General features: G+C 42.0%; 1 protein-coding gene across 1 annotated transcript; it reads right to left on the bottom strand.

The window, feature by feature from the left end:
* Window positions 1–13,455: 13,455 nt before the first annotated feature.
* CARTPT (CART prepropeptide) lies at window positions 13,456–15,310 on the bottom strand. Its single transcript, XM_003899785.4, has 3 exons — window positions 15,017–15,310; window positions 14,506–14,589; window positions 13,456–13,995 (listed from the first exon to the last, which is right to left on the bottom strand). The coding sequence occupies exons 1-3, from the start codon at window positions 15,173–15,175 to the stop codon at window positions 13,888–13,890; spliced, it is 351 nt and encodes a 116-aa protein (XP_003899834.1). The 5' UTR covers window positions 15,176–15,310; the 3' UTR covers window positions 13,456–13,887.
* Between the last annotated feature and the right edge of the window lie 2,962 nt (window positions 15,311–18,272).

Below are 18,272 nucleotides of genomic sequence, written 5' to 3'. Positions count from 1 at the left end.
CAAGACCACAATGAGATACCACTTCACAACCACTAGGATAGCTACAATTTAAAAAAAAAAAAAAAAGAGACAATAGTAAGTTTTGGCAAGAATGTGGAGAAATTAGAAACCCACATATTTCCGGTGGGATTATAAAGTGATGCAGCCATGTTAGAAAACTGTTTGACAGTTCCTCGAAAAGGTTAAACATACATATGATCCAGCAATTCCACTCTAGGCATATATTCAAGAGAAATACAAAGATATGTCTATAGAAAAACTTGCATGTGAATGTTCATAGTAGCACTTTCCACAGTAGCAAAAATAGAAAGAATCTAAAGTGTTTATCAACTGATGAACAGATGAATTAAATGTGTCCTATCCATATGATGGATTATTCAACAATTAAAAGGAATAAAGTACTGATACATGCTACAACATGGATGGACCTTGAAAACATTAAGTGAAAGAAACCAGACACAAAGGGCTACATGTTGAATGATTCCATTTATATGTGAAATATTCAGAATAGGCAAATCTACAGAGGCAGAGAGGAGATTAGTGGGTTGCCTAAGGCTGGGGGAGTGGGGAATGGGAAGTAACTGCTAATGACCACAGGGTTTCTTTTAGGGATTTAAAAATATTTATTTGGGGGTAACAAAGTTTGATTGTAGTGATAGTTGCACAACTCTGTGAATATACTAAAAACCATTTCTCACTTTAAATGTGTGAATTGCATGATGCTATGGTCTGAGTGTGTCCCCCAAAATTCATATGTTGAAACTTAATCACCAGTGTGATAGTACTGAGGTGGGAACTTTAGGAGATGATTGTCACGAGAGCTCAGCCCTCATGAATGGGATTAGCAATCTTGTTGAAAGGGCTGGAGGGCACTAGCTAGGCCCTTTTTTGTTTCCACCCTTTCACCATGTGAGGACAGCAACCAGGCACCATCTTGGAAGCAAAGACCAGGTCCTCATCAGACACCAAACTTGCTGGTACCTTGATCTTGGACTTCCCAGCTTCCACAACCGTAAGAAATAACTTTCTAATGTTTATAAATTACCCAGTCTCAACACAAATGAACTAAGGCACCAATTAAACTGCTAAGAAAAGTTTCTCTCCCCACCCACTTTCTTCTAATTTAGCCCAGTCACTGCCAAATGGCCATCAGGAGCTTGGTTCTTTCTGTAGCAGCCACGGCCTGGGATGTCTTTCAAAATATAGCTCACTTGGCTCTGCCGAAACTAGGTTGCTTCAAACCTAAGCCTCTCTTACATCTAATTTTTCCTAAGTTTCCAAGAACAACCAGACTGAGCCTGACATATAGGATTTGGCAAAGGAGGTAATTCATGAACCAACTCAATCACCACTCAGCTTAAAACCTAAGGATCCATTTTCCGGTATAATGTTTCCAGCAACCATTTAATGCTGCTGTCTAAAGGATAGACTCACATTGCTGTTATTATGGGCCAGAATAGAGATTTAGTGTTATCTAGGGGGAGATTGTAGAAAAATAAAGTGAGGACTGGGGTGAGTAGGAAATCAGAAGTAATTATTTTTTATCGTTACTAGGATATCACTTAATTCATGTCTGTTGTAGAGTCCAGTGGGTACGATCCAAAAGCTCCCTTGGAAGACATAGCTGACAAAAGTTTGTGACACTAAGATTCCTATGTCCTGGGGGTGGAGAGATCTGCTCCTCTGTAGAGGCATCCCAACCAGCCCAATGGAAATGTACAGCAGGGCACAGTGGCTCACACCTGTAATCCCAGCATCTGGGGAGGCCGAGGTGGGAGGATCCCTTGAGCCCAGGAGTTCGAGACCAGCCTGGACAATATAGTGAGACCGCATCTCTACAAACACAATTTAAAAATATTAGCTGGGTGTGGTGGCGCACACTGGTGGTCCCAGCTACTTGAAGGCTGAGATAGGAGGATCGCTTGAGCCTTGGAGGTCGAGGCTGCAGTGAACTGTGATCATGCTACCGTACTCCAGCCTGGGCAACTGAGTGAGACGCTGTCAAAAAAAAAAGTATACTAGTGATGTCTCCATTCTGAAGGCCACTTCTTTCCTTTATGCCCATCCCATTTATTTAAAATCTCCAGTATCGTTTTCATTTCCCCTTTAACCTTGATTTTTCTGACTTGATTGGAAACATAATTCGCATTCTCCTGTGAGCCATGCACACAGCCCCTCATAACAATCATCCCTCACAATTCCATTTCCTGTGCTTTTTCTGTGTCTCTATTTCTCCAAAAAGAGCAGAACACAAGGTCTTGCTGCAGCTGTAGGCACGTGACAAGCCTGCCTCTCAGGAAGTCAGAAACACAGCATAGCCTTGGCCATGTGCTTAACTCCAAAACCCTGCACTTCCTCAACTGTTTTATTCTCCTGACTTTAAAGAACCTTGAACCATTAAAAAGTATCCTCTCATACAACAATATTTATTGTACTTATATTTTGTTCCAGACATTGTGCTTATCTCTAGGGATCCAGGGGTAAGCAAAATAGACATTGTCCTTATCCCTGGGAAGTTATTGAGGGAAAGAGTGGTAAACCATCACTAAAAAATAAAATCAAACACTTAAATAGGCACTGTTTTAAGTACTTAACATGCATTAATATTTTACTTTCCCAACAATCCTAAATGTTATTATTTATATACCCATTTTATATATGAGGAAAGAGAAGCTCGGAGGGATTAAATAACTTGCCCAAGATTGTCTATCTAAATAGTAATGGAGCTAGTACTCAAACCCAGACTGTCAGGGTCCAAATTTTGTGCTATCTGTCTTTTTCGATTTCAATATTTTGTCTGTCTGTTTGTTTGTTGAGACAAGGTCTTGCTCTGTCGCCCAGGCTGAAGTGTGTGGCATGATTATAGCTCACTGTAACCTCAAATTCCTGGACTCAAGTGATTCTCCCACCTCAGCCTCTTGAGCAGCTGGGACTGCAGGTGTGCACCATGATGCCTGGCTAATTTTTTCTTTTTTCTACAGATGGGGTCTTGCTATGTTGCCCAGGCTGGTCTCAAACCCCTGGCTTCCAGTGATCCTCCCACCTTGGTCTCCCAAAATGCTGGGATTACAGGTGTGAGCCACTGCATCTGGCCTTATCAGTCTTTTCAATGTATTATCTCTTTGTGACACTATGAACATACGTATTCCCTTTGTGATGCATCTCTTTTTTGCAGAAACATCTATTTTATCTAGCGTGACAGACCAGGAAGAAGATTGCTGAAAACAGATTGAGAAACAGGGCAAAGAAAAAAATAATCCGTCAAACATCTGGTACCAAGCCAAGGAGCCCAGTCTAGTTTGAGGGGAGCCTGTTACAGTTCTAGAAATGAGCAGCAGCACTGGATCCCACTAACTAGAGGCAGCCATCAGAACCCTCTACCATTTGCAATGGCCTTGCCAAAAAAAGCGAGACTGCCCTGCCAGTTACAGTTCGATATAAGCCTACTGTGGCCCCAGAATGAATCTCTGGCTTCATAAAAACCAGATTCCAGATTCGACCTAGGGCAAGAGAGCTCTGATCTCTACCTAAGCCTTCACCTACAAGGAAACACAACTTCACTGACAGTCTGAGATCAGTAAGAAACCTGCCCTCACCCAGAAACTGCTTCCTCTCCTCTCAAAACTCAAATATGACCAGCTCGGTAGTGCACACTGCCCAACAACTTCCAGCTGCAGGCATGGTTTGAAGTGTCCCTGAAAGGTCTCTTCCAATGCAGGAGCCCCGCCCTTTGTGTAGAGCTTTCCCTGAGGATATACCCAGGTCACTCTGCTGAATACACCAGATGTAAGTCAAGTGATTAAGAAAGAAAGAAATAGAAAAAAGTGAATGAGATCCCTAAACTCTCTAGCACCCACCTGCTAAGGTTTAAGCAGGCCTTAGAGCCCCAACCAGGATCCTATAAGAGAAATGGACAGAGATGATAAAGTCAGAGCAGTATCACCAAGTATCGCCTTGCCTTCAACCTTCTCTGCAGAAACCTGGATTGGTAAACTGAATTGTATTTCAGAAGGTCATGCTTTGGCTGGTCTAGTTTGACTTGAGTAAGCTAATCAAAAACGGTTTGAGTGACCTCCTAGTTCCACTGCCTCTAGGCTCATACTCTCTCTTAGTTCTTTGCGATTTCACCAGTGGTGAGAAGAGAAAAGGAAAGATAAGCCTGTGGGGAAATGTAATAAAGAAAAGGGGAATCTTTCTCCCTAAAGTCTTCAGTATCAGCCTAAAGTTACCTCCCCTAAAGACTTCCAAGGTCCATGAGGAAGAGGAAGGCTCCCAGGGGACAAAAGGCTCCCAACCCATCTCATCGCATTGAGGAAGGGAAGCATTCTAACGGGGTCAGCTCTAGCAAGAACACACGCAGAGGGATTCCAACAGATATTTGTATTACAATATTCTTCACAGCATATTCACAACAGCCAAGAGGTGGAAACAATCCAGTGCCTATAAACAGATGAATGGGTAACCAAAACGTGGTGTATACATACAAGGGAATATTATTCTTCCATAAAAACAAATGACAGTTTAATACATACTACAAAATGGATGAACCTTTAAAACACGTTTAGGTAACTAAGCTGAACACAGGAGAACAAATATTGTTTGATTCCACTTACATGAGTTACCTAGAATAGGCATATTTATAGAAACAGAAAGTAAAATAGAGGTTACCAGGAGCTAGGGAGAGGGCTATTGTTTAATGGGTACAAAGTTTTGTTGGGGCTGATGAAAAAGTTTTGAGTATAGATAATGGTGTTGATTACATAACATTGTGAATGTGTTTAATACCAATGAATTGTACAACTATGAGTGATTAAAATGACAAACATTATGTTTTGTATATTTTGCTATAATTTTTTTGAGACAGAGTCTCACTCTGTCACCCAGGCTGGAGTACAGTGGCACAATCTCAGCTCACTGCAGCCTCCACCTCCCAATTTCGGGTGATCCTCCCACCTCAGCCTCCCAAGTAGCTGGAACTACAGGTGCATGCCGCCACAGTCAGCTAATTTTGTGTATTTTTTGTAGAGACAGGGTTTTGCCATGTTGCCCAGGCTGATCTCGAATTCCTGGGCTCAGTCTCCCAAACTGCTGGGATTACAGGTGTGAGCCACCACACCTGGCCTATAATTTTTTAAAAGGGTAAAAAAAAAAAAAAAAACCACTCACAGAGAATAGCAAGATGCAGCCTCATAAGGAAGATTCAGGAAGGAAAAGAGCCCCCAAAGTCTTGAAAAATGAACAGGAGTGATGATTTTCTTCTTATTTTCTCTTTTAGTCAATTTTGTGAAAACAGCAATAAAGTTAGGAATAAAAAACTAAAAAAGAAAAATTTTCACCATGAATTGAGTAACATGCTTGTTATTCAAAGAGTTATTGGATGAATGCATGGTCTTCTCTCACTACTCTATATAATTTTCAGAATTTCAGAACAAGTTAAGGATTCTACAATAACTAACTACCCACTACAGCCAAAGGGCTACTAAAACTTTTAGAGCATTTAGCTTCAAGCTCCCTAAGTCTGTCTTGATCTAGACATCCCACTTGAAAGTCTACTCTGTTTCTATCTGCTCCTTCTTACTAACAGGACAGCAGTGACCAAACTGTTGCTCAGATTCAATAGGGAAACCCCATCATTATGTCCCACCATGTCTACAAGAGACGTCATGGAACAAACCCTATAGACATCACTCACAAACTCAGAGAGCCCAGAAAATGCTGCAGAACTTAGCTTTATTCTTTGGAATAGCTTACCCTTATTGAGTTCTTATAGCGTTCAGGTACTGTTCATATATGTTAACTCATTTAGTCCTCCTTGACTGTACAAGGTGAGATTAATTGGGGGGAAATGTCTTCTTAAATTGCAAATGTAGTGATTTAAACAGGGTATCAGTGGCTTTACCCATCCATGACTTTACGATTTTGTTTTAGAGGACCGTATCCAGTTCCTTTTGCTACATTTTAAGGAAGTCTTTGCCTTTACTGAGAAAGGCATATCAGTAAAGGTGACCCTGCCTCCTAGCTGAAAGAACAGACAGGCTAAGCACCTGCTTTATTTGATCCTATTACGCCCACTTCCACCTCCTCTGTCTCTGTGAGGGAAGAGTTCAAAGGAATTCAAGGCAAAACATCCACGCCTGATTTATTTATGAAAGATGGTCTGTCTCTACACAGCCTACATTGGAGGTAGGATTATTGTTTTTTCCTTTTCCTGAGGGACATCATTAGCATAGTGATAATTAATGAAAGGCAGCAGCCAAAGTTGGGTAAATTACTAATGGTTTCAATTATGCAGAGAGCAGACAGCCCTTGGTGCAGTTGTCCTTGGTGACAGCGTAGAAGTGCTCTGGGGAAACAGGGACGGTGGGCAGAGAAGCAAGGCCATGTGTATGTAGCTCTGCCTTCTGGAGTCTGCACACATAGGTTTGGCTCTTCTCATCCAAATAGACTGGGTTTTCAAGCAGAAGTGTTCGTGAATTAAAACTAGCGGAGGGTCCCTCTTGTAGATGGTGGATACTATCAGATTCTCCCTACAGAATGGCTATGTGGGAATTAGGACTGGTTCCAGGGACCTGTTGGAAAGTTAAGGGTAGGGGGTGGTCTCTTACAGCAACCACAGAAATTGGAAACGAGGGGGCAAAATTGAGAACTGCACTAGATCAGTGCTGAAGAGTACCTGGAGGGTGTATCTAAAATGGGTTACCAGAACCAATGGGATGGAAACCAATATCAGAAGCTGAGATACACAAACCGAAGGGATCCAGACAACCTAGGAAAAGGAAAGTGAAGAGTGTTGTGTGGGAACAAGCAAGAGAAGAGAGGACCAGGACAAATTCAATGCCACAGTAGGAATCTTTCTCCCTCCATAGGTTCACCTTTATGGGTCCCTCCTAAACAGAGCCTTCTCATTATATAACATCATAAGCTCCTTGAAGGTGGCAGTCTTTACTGTTTTCTTCTCTGTTGCATCCCTGGAGCCTACCACAGTGCCTGACGCAGAAAAGATGCTTTAAAATGTCTGTTGAATAACAAATAAAGGGGTGAATGAATGAATGAACGAATATATCTATCTTGCTATACTGGATATTGGTCAAAGAAATTTGATAAGCCGTTTTTTACTTTTTTTGTTTTGTTTTGTTTTGTTTTGTTTTGTTTTGGATGCAGAGTATAACTCTGTCACCCAGGCTAGAATGCAGTGGCACAACCACGACTCACTGCAGTCTCAAGCTCCTCAGGCTCAGGTGGTCCTCTCATTCAGCCTCTTGAGTAGCTGGACTACAGGCACATGCCACCACCCCTCACTCATTTTGTATTTTTTGTAGAGATGAGGTTTCACCATGTTGCACGGGCTGGCCTCAAACTCCTGGGTTCAAGCGATCTGCCCATCTTGGCCTCCCAAAGTGCTGGGATTACAGACATAAGCCACTGCATCTGACCTAGCATTTTTTTCAATAAAACCACATTAATTGTTACTTGAAGTAACAAAGAATTTACTGAAAAACTGATTGGAGAACAGGAAAAGAGGTTTCCCATATACATTAAACAGCAAATCACTTAATAAATGTTCATTCAATATTTATGTTTTTCCCCAGATTCCTTCTCCAGATGTCTTCTCTCCTTCAACCCTTCCCCAACTCAGAACACAGGATTTTATTACTGCTTATGTAAAAAAATCCACTGCTCTTATAACCATAACATGATTTAAAGAACAAGACGTACCATTTCTACGTCCCATCTCAGAGCTCATCATACCCTCTCTCCCTTTGAGGGCATATGCTAGCCTTTGAGATCTCCAGCCAGGGACAGGTATTAACAAAATGTGATAAATCTGGTCCCAATGTCTCCCTACAGAGCCCTGATAGCTCAACTTCGTTGCAGTCACCGAAAAAAGAGGCGGTGGAAAACCCACCCGCTGGGAAGTCTGAGGAAGTGAGTGGTCTGTGCCTTGCAGGAGTATTTGCTTTTTGCACCAGCACTATGAGAAAAGGGAGTGTGGGAAAATGATTGTAGAGACTTATCCAGTAGACGGTAGATTATTTACAGAATAAAGCCAAATCTATTCATTAAAGAACAGTCTCAAGATTTTTTCCCCCAGGACTCAGAGGACAAACACCAAGATGAAAAGGAGAAAAGAAGATGCAATTCACATAAACATGGATATGAGAGAGCCTATACTTATGTAAAAGGAATCCCAGAAAGAAACTGAGCACACAACAGAGAAACAGTAAGCAAAGAAATGAGAGAAATACCTTTCACTCACCCAAAGCAAATCTTGAATATTTCCATTGAAAGAGCTCAACAAGACTCAGACAAGATAGAGACAGACCTATATCAAGATACCCTGAGTGACATAAGTGACATATATGAAGCTCAAATGTAGGAAAAAACACCTACTCAGAGACTGAAAGAGACAAGATACCTGGGGGAAAAGGCAACTACAGTGAAAAATTTCCCTTATCGCAATACCAGAAAACAATGGATTAATCGCATGGGAAGAAGTTTCGATACCTCTGTTATAAAAAAAAAAAAAAAAAGTTCCTTGCAAGAGCAAAGTAAACCCAAACTCAAAAATGCAAAGATTCAGAGACATAGTACCCAAGTGCCCATCCTCAAAAAGTTACTTAAAGAAAGACTCCAATTAACTGAAATAAAGAACTCAAGAATTGAGATGATTTTTTAAAAGAATCAATGATGAACAATAAAACTTAGAGTTTGGTAAAGAAAATTGCTGCTCTGTGGTTGCAAAGCTTAAGGCAAATGTTAACAAATCACTCCTAAAGTGAAGTATATAAAAATTTAAATATTAAAAATCTGGACATGAAATATCAGATTATTTTAAAAGAGGCTAGAAAGCAGAAGGAAGTCTCAACTCAAAGACTCCTACTACACATCCAAATAAAGATGCGCATGAGGCCAGGCATGGTGGCTCATACCTGTAATCCCAGCACTCTGGGAGGCCAAAGTGGGCGGATCAAGAGGTCAGGAGATCGAGACCATCCTGGCTAACATGATGAAACCCTGTATCTACTAAAATACAAAAAAATTAGCCGGGGGTGGTGGCGTGTGCCTGTAGTCTCAGCTACTCAGGAGGCTGAGGCCAGGGAATCGCTTGAACCCAGGAGGCGGAGGTTGCAGTGAGCCGAGGTTGTGCCACTGCACTTCAGCCTAGGCAACAGAATGAGGCTTTGTCTCAAAAAAAAAAAAAGAATAAAATGAAATAAATTTTATATATATGTGAGTGTGTATGTATGTATGTGTGTGTATACACACACACACACACACACATATATATGCATCCCAAAATGAGAAATCTAGACTCCCTCAGTCGTTGTTGGAGGAGATTCACATGAGGAACCCCACAACCCAGTGTCAGAATCTGATTTGGGTTTGGTATTGGAGTAATTGGTTACAATGGCTAGTATCACTTATCCTAATACGCATCCGAAGTGATACTTCAGGGCCAGGTGCAGCGTCTCCCACCACTAATCCCAGCACTTTGGGAGGCCAAGGCAGGAGAATTGCTTGAGGCCAGGAGTTCAAAACTAGCCTGGGCAACATAGCGAGACCCAATCTCTACCCAAAAAAATTAAAAATTAGCCAGGTATGGTGATGTGCACCTGTAGTTCTAGCCAATCTGGAGGCTAAGGCAGGAGAATCACTTGAATCCAGGAGTTCGAGGTTGCAGTAAGTCATAATAACACCACTACACTAAAGAATTGCTACTTCAAAGCAAATTTACAACTTTAAAATGTGTAGTAAAACTCCAAACTATTGGAAATAAATTAATTTTCAAGGAACTAGAAAGTAAAGCCTAAGAAAATAGAAGGAAACAAAGAAAATACGAGAAATCAGTAAGCTAGAAAACAAAGCAACTATAGAGGATTAATAACACAAAGACCAATAAATACACAAATCCCCCCCCAAAAAAAGAGAAAGAGTATTTAAGCAATGTTAGAAATGAAAGTGGGATGAAATAATACTTACAGAATAGATTTGAATCCAATGCCAATGATTTTCATCACTTAAATGAAAAAGACAATTTTCCAGAAAAATATAGAACCTTTAAGATGGACTCAGGAAAACAGAATAAACCAATAGTTATCTATGTGAGTGGTTTGGTTGGTTGGTTTTATATCTCTGATAGTAGTTTTTATGCACAGCAAAGATTAATCAAGTGCTATCTTGGGTTTTAAAGTTATCCTTCAATTTATAAATGCAAAAACTTAGTTCTTCCTTATTCTATTCTTAGATCTTTTTTAACATCCTTCCTAACTAGATTTAAATTAAGTCCAATTGAAATGTGCAAATCTCTCATGTCTCATCTATCCCCAGTCATAGTTCTAAGGTCAATTTTAAAGAAACTGACTCAGTAATCAAAGTCTTCCGCCCACAAAAGAATTTAACCAAACAGTCGCAGACAATCTCTCTTTACAAACTATTTCAAAAGACAAGGAAAGAGAAGGGGAAAACAATCTTCCTGATTCATTTTATGAAGCTGTTACAGTCTAACACTGAAACCAAGCAATGACAGTATAAGAAAAGAAAATTACAAATCAATTTTTCTTAGGAGCATAGATTTAAAAGTTCTAGAATATATACCAACAAATAGAAGCCAATAATGTGTTATGAAATTTTTCATAACTAAGTGGAGTTTATCCCATGCATGGAAAAACGTCGTTATAAAACCTATCAGTAAAATGTACCACTATCAAGCAGACGAGGTGAATGACCAGGCAGCACATATAGCCTGTCTACAACATCATTTAAGGGGGTGGGGGGGGACTCATGATGGGGACAAGAGCAGGAGCAGGTGTGTGGTTTTCCACTGCCTCTTGCATGCTGAGCAACGCCCAGGATGTAGAGGGATTAGAAGTTAACCTCTGAGAAAGGAACCTGTCCCTTGGGTTATGGGATGTATGAGCCACTCACCCCATGGGATCAGCAGCTATGGCTGTATGACAGGGCAGAACTTTGGACTCCAGCTCTGGTCTTCTACCCCAACACTCACCAAGATGAATGTTGATCATTCCAATATTGATAACATGGAAAGGCAAAGTTACTTTTAACAAGCCATTGAAGATTAAGTGCTGCTATCATTAGTGCAGAACATATTAGCACTATTAACTGAAAAATCTGGGCCCCCAGACAAAATTTTTGAAAAAAAAAAAAAAAAAAAGGCCTCTTCATACAGAGCCCACAGATTCCTCATTACCAATTTCCCATAGCCACTTGTCCATATCCCTTAGTCTTATCAAACAAGAACGGAGGGATGACAGAGTAGAAGTAGGGGTGAGGGGAACAAGCTAAAGAGGTTTAAAGTCAAGTTCATATTCCTTTCTTCAAATTCCTCCAGCATCTCTTGCTTTTGGGGAAACACACCAGGCTAAAAGGGAAAGCAGGTCTGGCCAGGTGTGGTGACTCACACCTGCAATCTCAGTGTTTTGGAAGGCAGAGGCAGGAGGATCGTCTGAGCCCAGGAGGTCAAGACCTAGCCTGGGCAATGAAGCAAGATCCCATCTCTACAAAATATAATTTTTAAAAATCAGCCAGTTGTGGTGGTGTGCACCTATAGTCCTAGCTATTTGGGAGGCTGAGGTGGGAGGATTCCTTAAGCCCAGGAATTTGAGTCTGCAGTGAGCTAGGATGGCACCACTGAACTCCAGACTAGGCAACAGAGTGAGGCCTTGTCTCTAAAAAAATAATAATAATAAGGAGAGAAGGCAGTTCTGTATGTTATCCCTGATGGTCCTGCCTGTTCACTAAAGCAACTTCATGATCTGATTTATTTAGGAATGATACAGATAGGAATAGTTAAAGGGCTCAAGGATTTTCTAACTGAAATGATTTCTGGAAAAGTAGCAGACTGTGAAACTATTAAATAACTACTTGCACTTATTAAAGGTTAAAACATACCACATTCTGCCTGGGCGACGTGAGTAGCACCTGTAATCCCAGCACTTTGGGAGGCCAAGGCGGGCCGATCGCTTGAACCCAGGAGTTTGAGACCAGCCTGGACAACAAGGCAAAGCTCCATCTCTACTAAAAATACAAACGTTGGCCACGCATGGTGGTGCATGCTTGTGGTCCCAGCTACTTAGAAGGCTGAGGTGGGAGGATCACTTGAGCCTGGGAGATCGAAGCTGCAGTGAGTCATAATCATGCCACTGCACTTCAGCCTGGGTGAGAGAGTGAGACCCTGTCTCAAAAAAAACAAAACAAACGAGCAAACAAAGAAAAATACCACATTCTAATCACATATAGCCTTGTGTAAGGGAATTCAAGTGGAAGTGCAGTTCCAAGAAATATACCTTGGCCCCCAGTGAGCAATTTTTATTAAAGAAAGATATGCTTTCTGGGGAATTCAAAGCCCAGTCTGTTGATTGCCTGAAGTGACATGGAGAAAAGGGACAAATTTTTGGAGTCAAAGGGATTAAAGCTAAAATTATTATTTAGGATTGTATGATGTAAGCAAATTCCATAATTCTCTTGCCTTCTGTTTTCTACTCTGAAAAATAGTAATAATATCTATCTTACTAGATTAGGCATGCTAATAGTAATAATCACACTGCAAATGGTACCTGTGTATAAGAATATTTTCTATCAGAAAATTCCCGATGAATCAGTGGAGGGGCTTTATTTTTAAAATCTGCTATTATGCAAGTACCTCTTGAGTTTGGATTAGGAAGCTGTTAACATTTGTTTCTCTCGTGATACTGCTACTTAGATGTTACTTAGTCTGGTTTAAACCCTTGGAAATGTGACCTCAAATAAGCACTCAGAAACATTTAAAGGTTACTTAACTTTACATTTAATATGTTTTAATTTCTTGAGTTGAATTCTCACCTCCCCCAATTTTTATTTGTTCCCCGTAAAACTATTTTCTGAATTGACTGTTTCTCCTGGAATAGAGAATTTTCCAAGAGTGTGAATTTACTTGTGGGAAGGAATGAGTCTCATAATCTTAGAGCCTTTAGGCAAATAACAACCCTAAACAGCCCATATCTTTAAATCAATGTATATTTTCTAATAAGGGAATTGTCAAAACAAAAGTTCTAATTTTTCAAATTGCTTTTAATGTAACTAAAACGTGAAACAGTTTATATTTTATGGTCTCACTGTTTAAAGGGTCTGGCTAAAGGTTTTAATAAGCAAAATCATATCACCTCAATTCCAACCATCTCCATCTCATTCATCTCTCTCTCTCTCTCTCTCTCTCTCTCTCTCTCTCTCACACACACACACACACACACACACACACATCACTGCAATCAAAGAAAAATAGAGTATACTAAAACTGGCTTGGCAAACTCCTAATTAACAGTCAAAACTCCTTGGAGCTAAGGTGCCACTCTCCCAATAGGCTGCTATTTTTAAAATATTTCTCTTTGAAAACAACAGCATGATTAATCTCACAATTTCCACTTAAATTACTTACATGGAAACAACAACGCACTATGGGCAATTATTAAAAACACTTTATTATGTATAATTTGTACATGCTTCAATTTGTGTCACTTAGGGTGATTTATTTTCCAGGTTGCAATGACATCTACCAAGATTAGCTAGCCTAATTTTCATTCTGCCATGCCACATACAAAAATACAATTTTCAAAGCAAAGCTTCCCTTCTTTACACAAAGGTACACAAGAGTTTGTCAGACAAATAAAATAAGAATACTTCACACACGTATCAACACCACACAAGGCATTATCCTTCACACAGTAACATCTAATGTGTTCTTTTATTTTTGAAACAGCAGGAAAAGAGCCCTTTCCCTTCAGAGGAAAATAAAAACTTTATCTGTTGCTAAAGCCAAACTCCAGGGATGAAGGTATGGTCTTCTGGGGAAAGCAGACGGATGGGGATGTATGGAGGAGAATGGACGCCCCTTCATAAGCACTTCAGTAGGAAGGAATTGCAGGAAGTTCCTCGGGGACAGTCACAGAGTTTCCCGATCCTTGCCCCTTTCCTCACTGCACACTGCTCACCGGCGTCACACTGCAAACAACAAAATATGTGGTCATCGAGTGTGAAGAAACCCAGGATCCCAACAGGCAAGTCTCACAGTCAACGCAATCTCTGTTTCTTGAAAGGGGCAATTGAACCTCATCACCATCACAGGAAGTCTACGTACAGTCAGGTCTGAAACAGGGAGCCTTGTGCTTATAACTTCAGTGAGAGTACATTTTTTAAAGAAACTTACATTATTAGTTTTATCCTAGTTTCTTCCATTTTTAGGTGGCGAGGGTTGGGGGTCAGGGGAAGGGGAGCATCACATTTCCTGGCTCCTTTTCTTGCCCATTCAGAGGGGAAAAAATCAGACCTTTTTCCTGAGCAACAAACAAATTCCCATTTCCTCACCCGGGAAGGAAGAAGCAGCCCACAGAATCCTGAAACTCCATTACCTAAGTTATTTAGCCACATCCTAGGGAGAAGATTGTGTGTACGATTCGAGGCGGTGTAATTTCTCCTGGAAAAACACTGGAAGGGAGTGACCACAAACCTTACCATGGGGACTTGGCCATACTTCTTCTCATAGATGGGAATACGTTTACTCTTGAGCTTCTTCAAGACTTCCTGCAGCGCTTCGATCTGCAACACAACGCCCCGGAGCCTGAAGTTGCTGCCTTGGCTGCGAGCCCAGCCCAGGTGTGCACTTCCAGCCCTAGTTATAAGGAGCCCCGGACCCACACTCTCTCTGCGGTGGGACTCCGCAGACACAGGGAATGGTCCAGGGGTAGAAACTTAGCGGGCGCTGTCCCAGGTACTGACTGCGGGTCTCTGAGCCGCTGAGGCTCCTGTTGCTCGGAGGGGCCGGGATGAGGGATTCGCTCAACAGACTGCCAGGAGCCCGTGGGCTCGAGACGCTCTTCGGATGGCAGCGGGTGCCTGGGCGTTGCGTTCAGCTCCCCGCGCCCTGACTCTGGGAATAGGAGTGGGGGTGGGGGGAGGAGGGAGGCTTGCAAAGGAAGAGACAGCGCGACAGCTCAAGGGGGTTGGGAGCGAGGGAAATACCGACCAGTTCCTTTTCGTGGGAGGCATCCTCCACGGCAGAGTAGATGTCCAGGGCTCGGGGCTGGAGCTCGGCGTCCTCCTGGGCACGGGTACCCAACAGAGGTAGCATCAGCAGCAGGGCGGCGCCCAGGAGGGGCAGCAGCCGCACGCGGGAGCTCTCCATGGTGCTGAACCTCTTCGTTGCTGGGGCACCCCGCGCTCCCACCTTTTATAGTGAGCCCGAGCCCCCGTGCAGGAAAGAGGGAGGAGGCGAAGAAGGAAGGGGGTGTGGAGGAGGGCCCGGGTCAACCGTCTGTAGGCAGCGCTCTGCCGGCGCTTGACGTCAATGCCCGCCGGGCTCCAGGCGCCTGGGAACGAGGCTCTGCGCACAGATGGGCTACAGCGCAGAGAACAGGACCCTGTGCCCCCAAACGCTGTCAGCCCCTCGGCAAGGGATGCTCCCCGAGGGGCCTGAGCTGAAGCCGAGGGGCTAGAGGTGAGGGATGGGAAGCGGGAGGGCCCTAGGAAATGAAAAATGCCTTCGGGGCAACGCTCGGGCAGGAGAGTCGCTTCCCATCACCTAGCAGCGGTAGCAGCCGCACCATCCACCTCGCCAGCCCTGCCTTGCCTCGCACCCCAGCCCCAAGTGTGGCTGTGAGAAGCAGGTGTTGCCTCCAGACAGCCACGTTTGCTGAGCACCTTACTCTGTGGGGTAGGGTAAGAAAACATAGTATACAAAAGAAAGAGAAGTAGTGGCCCTCCCCATGATGGGTTCTATGATGGAATCTGTGTGACGATAGTTAAGAGAAGGATAACAGACAAACCCGGATTCAGCAGTGGTGTGGGAAGTGCAGAGAGCCAGGCTCTGGTTCCTGTCCTGGCTACACCACGTACAAGTTGTATGACTTTGAGCAAAATGAAGAACCTCCCCAAGACTCAGCTTTCTCTTTTGTAGATCTAGGATTAAAAAGATGTACTTCACAAAGTCATCAGTAGGATGAAATGAGAGATTAAGTATATCAAACTCCTGGTTCTTAGCTAAGCTTCCCTATCCCTCCTTTTTGAACTCTGAGGCTGCCCAGGCAAATTTAACCATCCCCAGAACCACCCACCCACCACCAGCCCCTGGTATCCAAGAAGCCTGTCTAGAAAGAGAGTGAAAGAATGAAAAGAAAGGCAGCTCCCTGATTATGAAAATATCTCCAGAGATCAGAAGTCAATGCTGAACCAGCTCCCCAACAACTTGTGAGAACACTGTGGCCTTTTTAAAAGTTGAGGTCCTTACAGCCTGAATGCACATGAAAGTTCCTGTAGGAAAAGCAATGCTTTCCCACTTGGACCTAGAGACCAATCCCATCTGCTTGCTCACCTGGCTTCCTTCACCACACCATCTTTCCCTCAACTGTTCCTAAATTCATCCATCTTCTCCATCCCCATTACTACAACCCAGTCCTAGAGAGCTGCCCCAGCCAACTTAATGTCTACCACTTAATTCCCACCCTATCTTCTCTTGCCTTCCTCTACTCCATAGTTCACCACCAGCCACAGTATTTTCCCCCTTAAAATACACTAATGACTTCTAATCTTACTAAGCACTGAATCTAAATTCCTCATCCTGACTTGCAAAGCATTATATGATCTGCATCCCTCTCCACCTCATGTTCTACCACTTTGCCCCAGACTCCTCCACTCCAGCCTCACATAGCCTTCTTTCTGGTCCTCTAGCAGGCCAATCTCATTTCTACTTTGATGTCTTTGCACTTTCCCCACCTTGAAAGGTCTTCCTGTATTTCCAAATGGTTCACTACTTCTGTCGTTTAAATCTAGTGTAAATGTCTATGACTACTCAATCCAAACCATCTACCAATTCTTTTCTCCCACAAATTTATTGCTTAGCAGATTATGTGGGTCATTAAGATAGTTAATACACAATATGTGCCTGATTACTTCAACTATCAAGTATTTAATTAGTACTCAGATACACACTGGGAAGCAATTCAAGGAGTGATATCTCTTCTAATGAATAGCATACATATTAACAGCATCAAAATATTTTGCTGTGGGGTAAACCCAACTTGAAAATGTATCTAACACCTCCCTCAGCTCTGCCTTCCACACATACCTTTTGATTCTGCACAACAAAACTTCAGTGGCAGCACATTTTACTGTTAAAATCTTACAGAGACATATTGCCACTCACCGCAAAAACCATCTCCAGTGATCTTTAAACTAAGTTTCAGAAGAAAAATAATCCCAAATAAGATTTTAGCCTATTCTTCCTGAAGGATGTAGATATTGCCAATGCAATACTTTCTCTCCAATTTTGTTCCACCCAGACACAAGTAATAACTTTCCTTTTGTCCTACTTCCATTTGAAAAATAACCCCAAAACTTAAATCTTGCTGAACTTGAGTTGGTGCTATCATTTTCTTATAAAGAGGGCACATTTAATCAAGGGGTTAGGGAAAGGACTCTTGGACAATCCTGTGAAACAAGCCAGGGGCATCTTTGTCACTTACATACCACATGCTTTTTTCATCTTGAACATAATGACTTTATAAACTGTCTTTAGCTAGCATGGTATAGTAAAGTCTAGGCTATCTTCTTCCCAAAGAAAACTTATGTAAGTTAAAACTCAACAAGAAACAAAAGCATGAGATGTTCCACAGTCTTCATATTATGCCCTGTTAGGAGAATTTGTATATTCTTACTACTTTGTAATGACTCCATTAGGGGGAAAAAGCCCATCTTTGATGCACCCAAGCAATTAAAGTCATAATGGAATTTAATTACTACTTCTCACACCAGATATAGAAAAGGGAGGCAGGTCATCTAATGAAAGAGAAGCAATGGCCAGGATGGTCTTTGGAGATTCAACGTGGACAAATCTCTCTTAACTATCTTTTCTGAGATAGAGTAGGCCTCCAGTCCTGCTCTTTGAAATAGTTCAAGTAGAGAAATATCATGAGCAGACAGCCAAGAAACCAGTGCCAGTAAGGTCTACTTACAACATACTGCTCTCTGAGAACATTTTTAAAATCTCTTCTTATGCATACTAACTCTTGAAGTCCTGAATTTTTCACTATAAAAATAATCCATTAGTTGATTTGTGACTTGGCAAGAAAACAATGTCTGTATTGTTCTTGGAAAAAAAGAAAACACACACACAACACACACACACACACCTTAAAACATAGGTGTTTGATATTACTAAATTAGAACTTCTAGAGCCCTAAGATGTTAGGTAATAAGAAGGTCATGGCAGAATTTGACACCACAAT

Source organism: Papio anubis, chromosome 5 (assembly GCF_008728515.1).
Source record: "Papio anubis isolate 15944 chromosome 5, Panubis1.0, whole genome shotgun sequence".
Taxonomy (NCBI): domain Eukaryota; kingdom Metazoa; phylum Chordata; class Mammalia; order Primates; family Cercopithecidae; genus Papio; species Papio anubis.
Note: the sequence above shows the minus strand (reverse complement) of the source record. Positions and strands in the feature narration are given on the sequence as shown.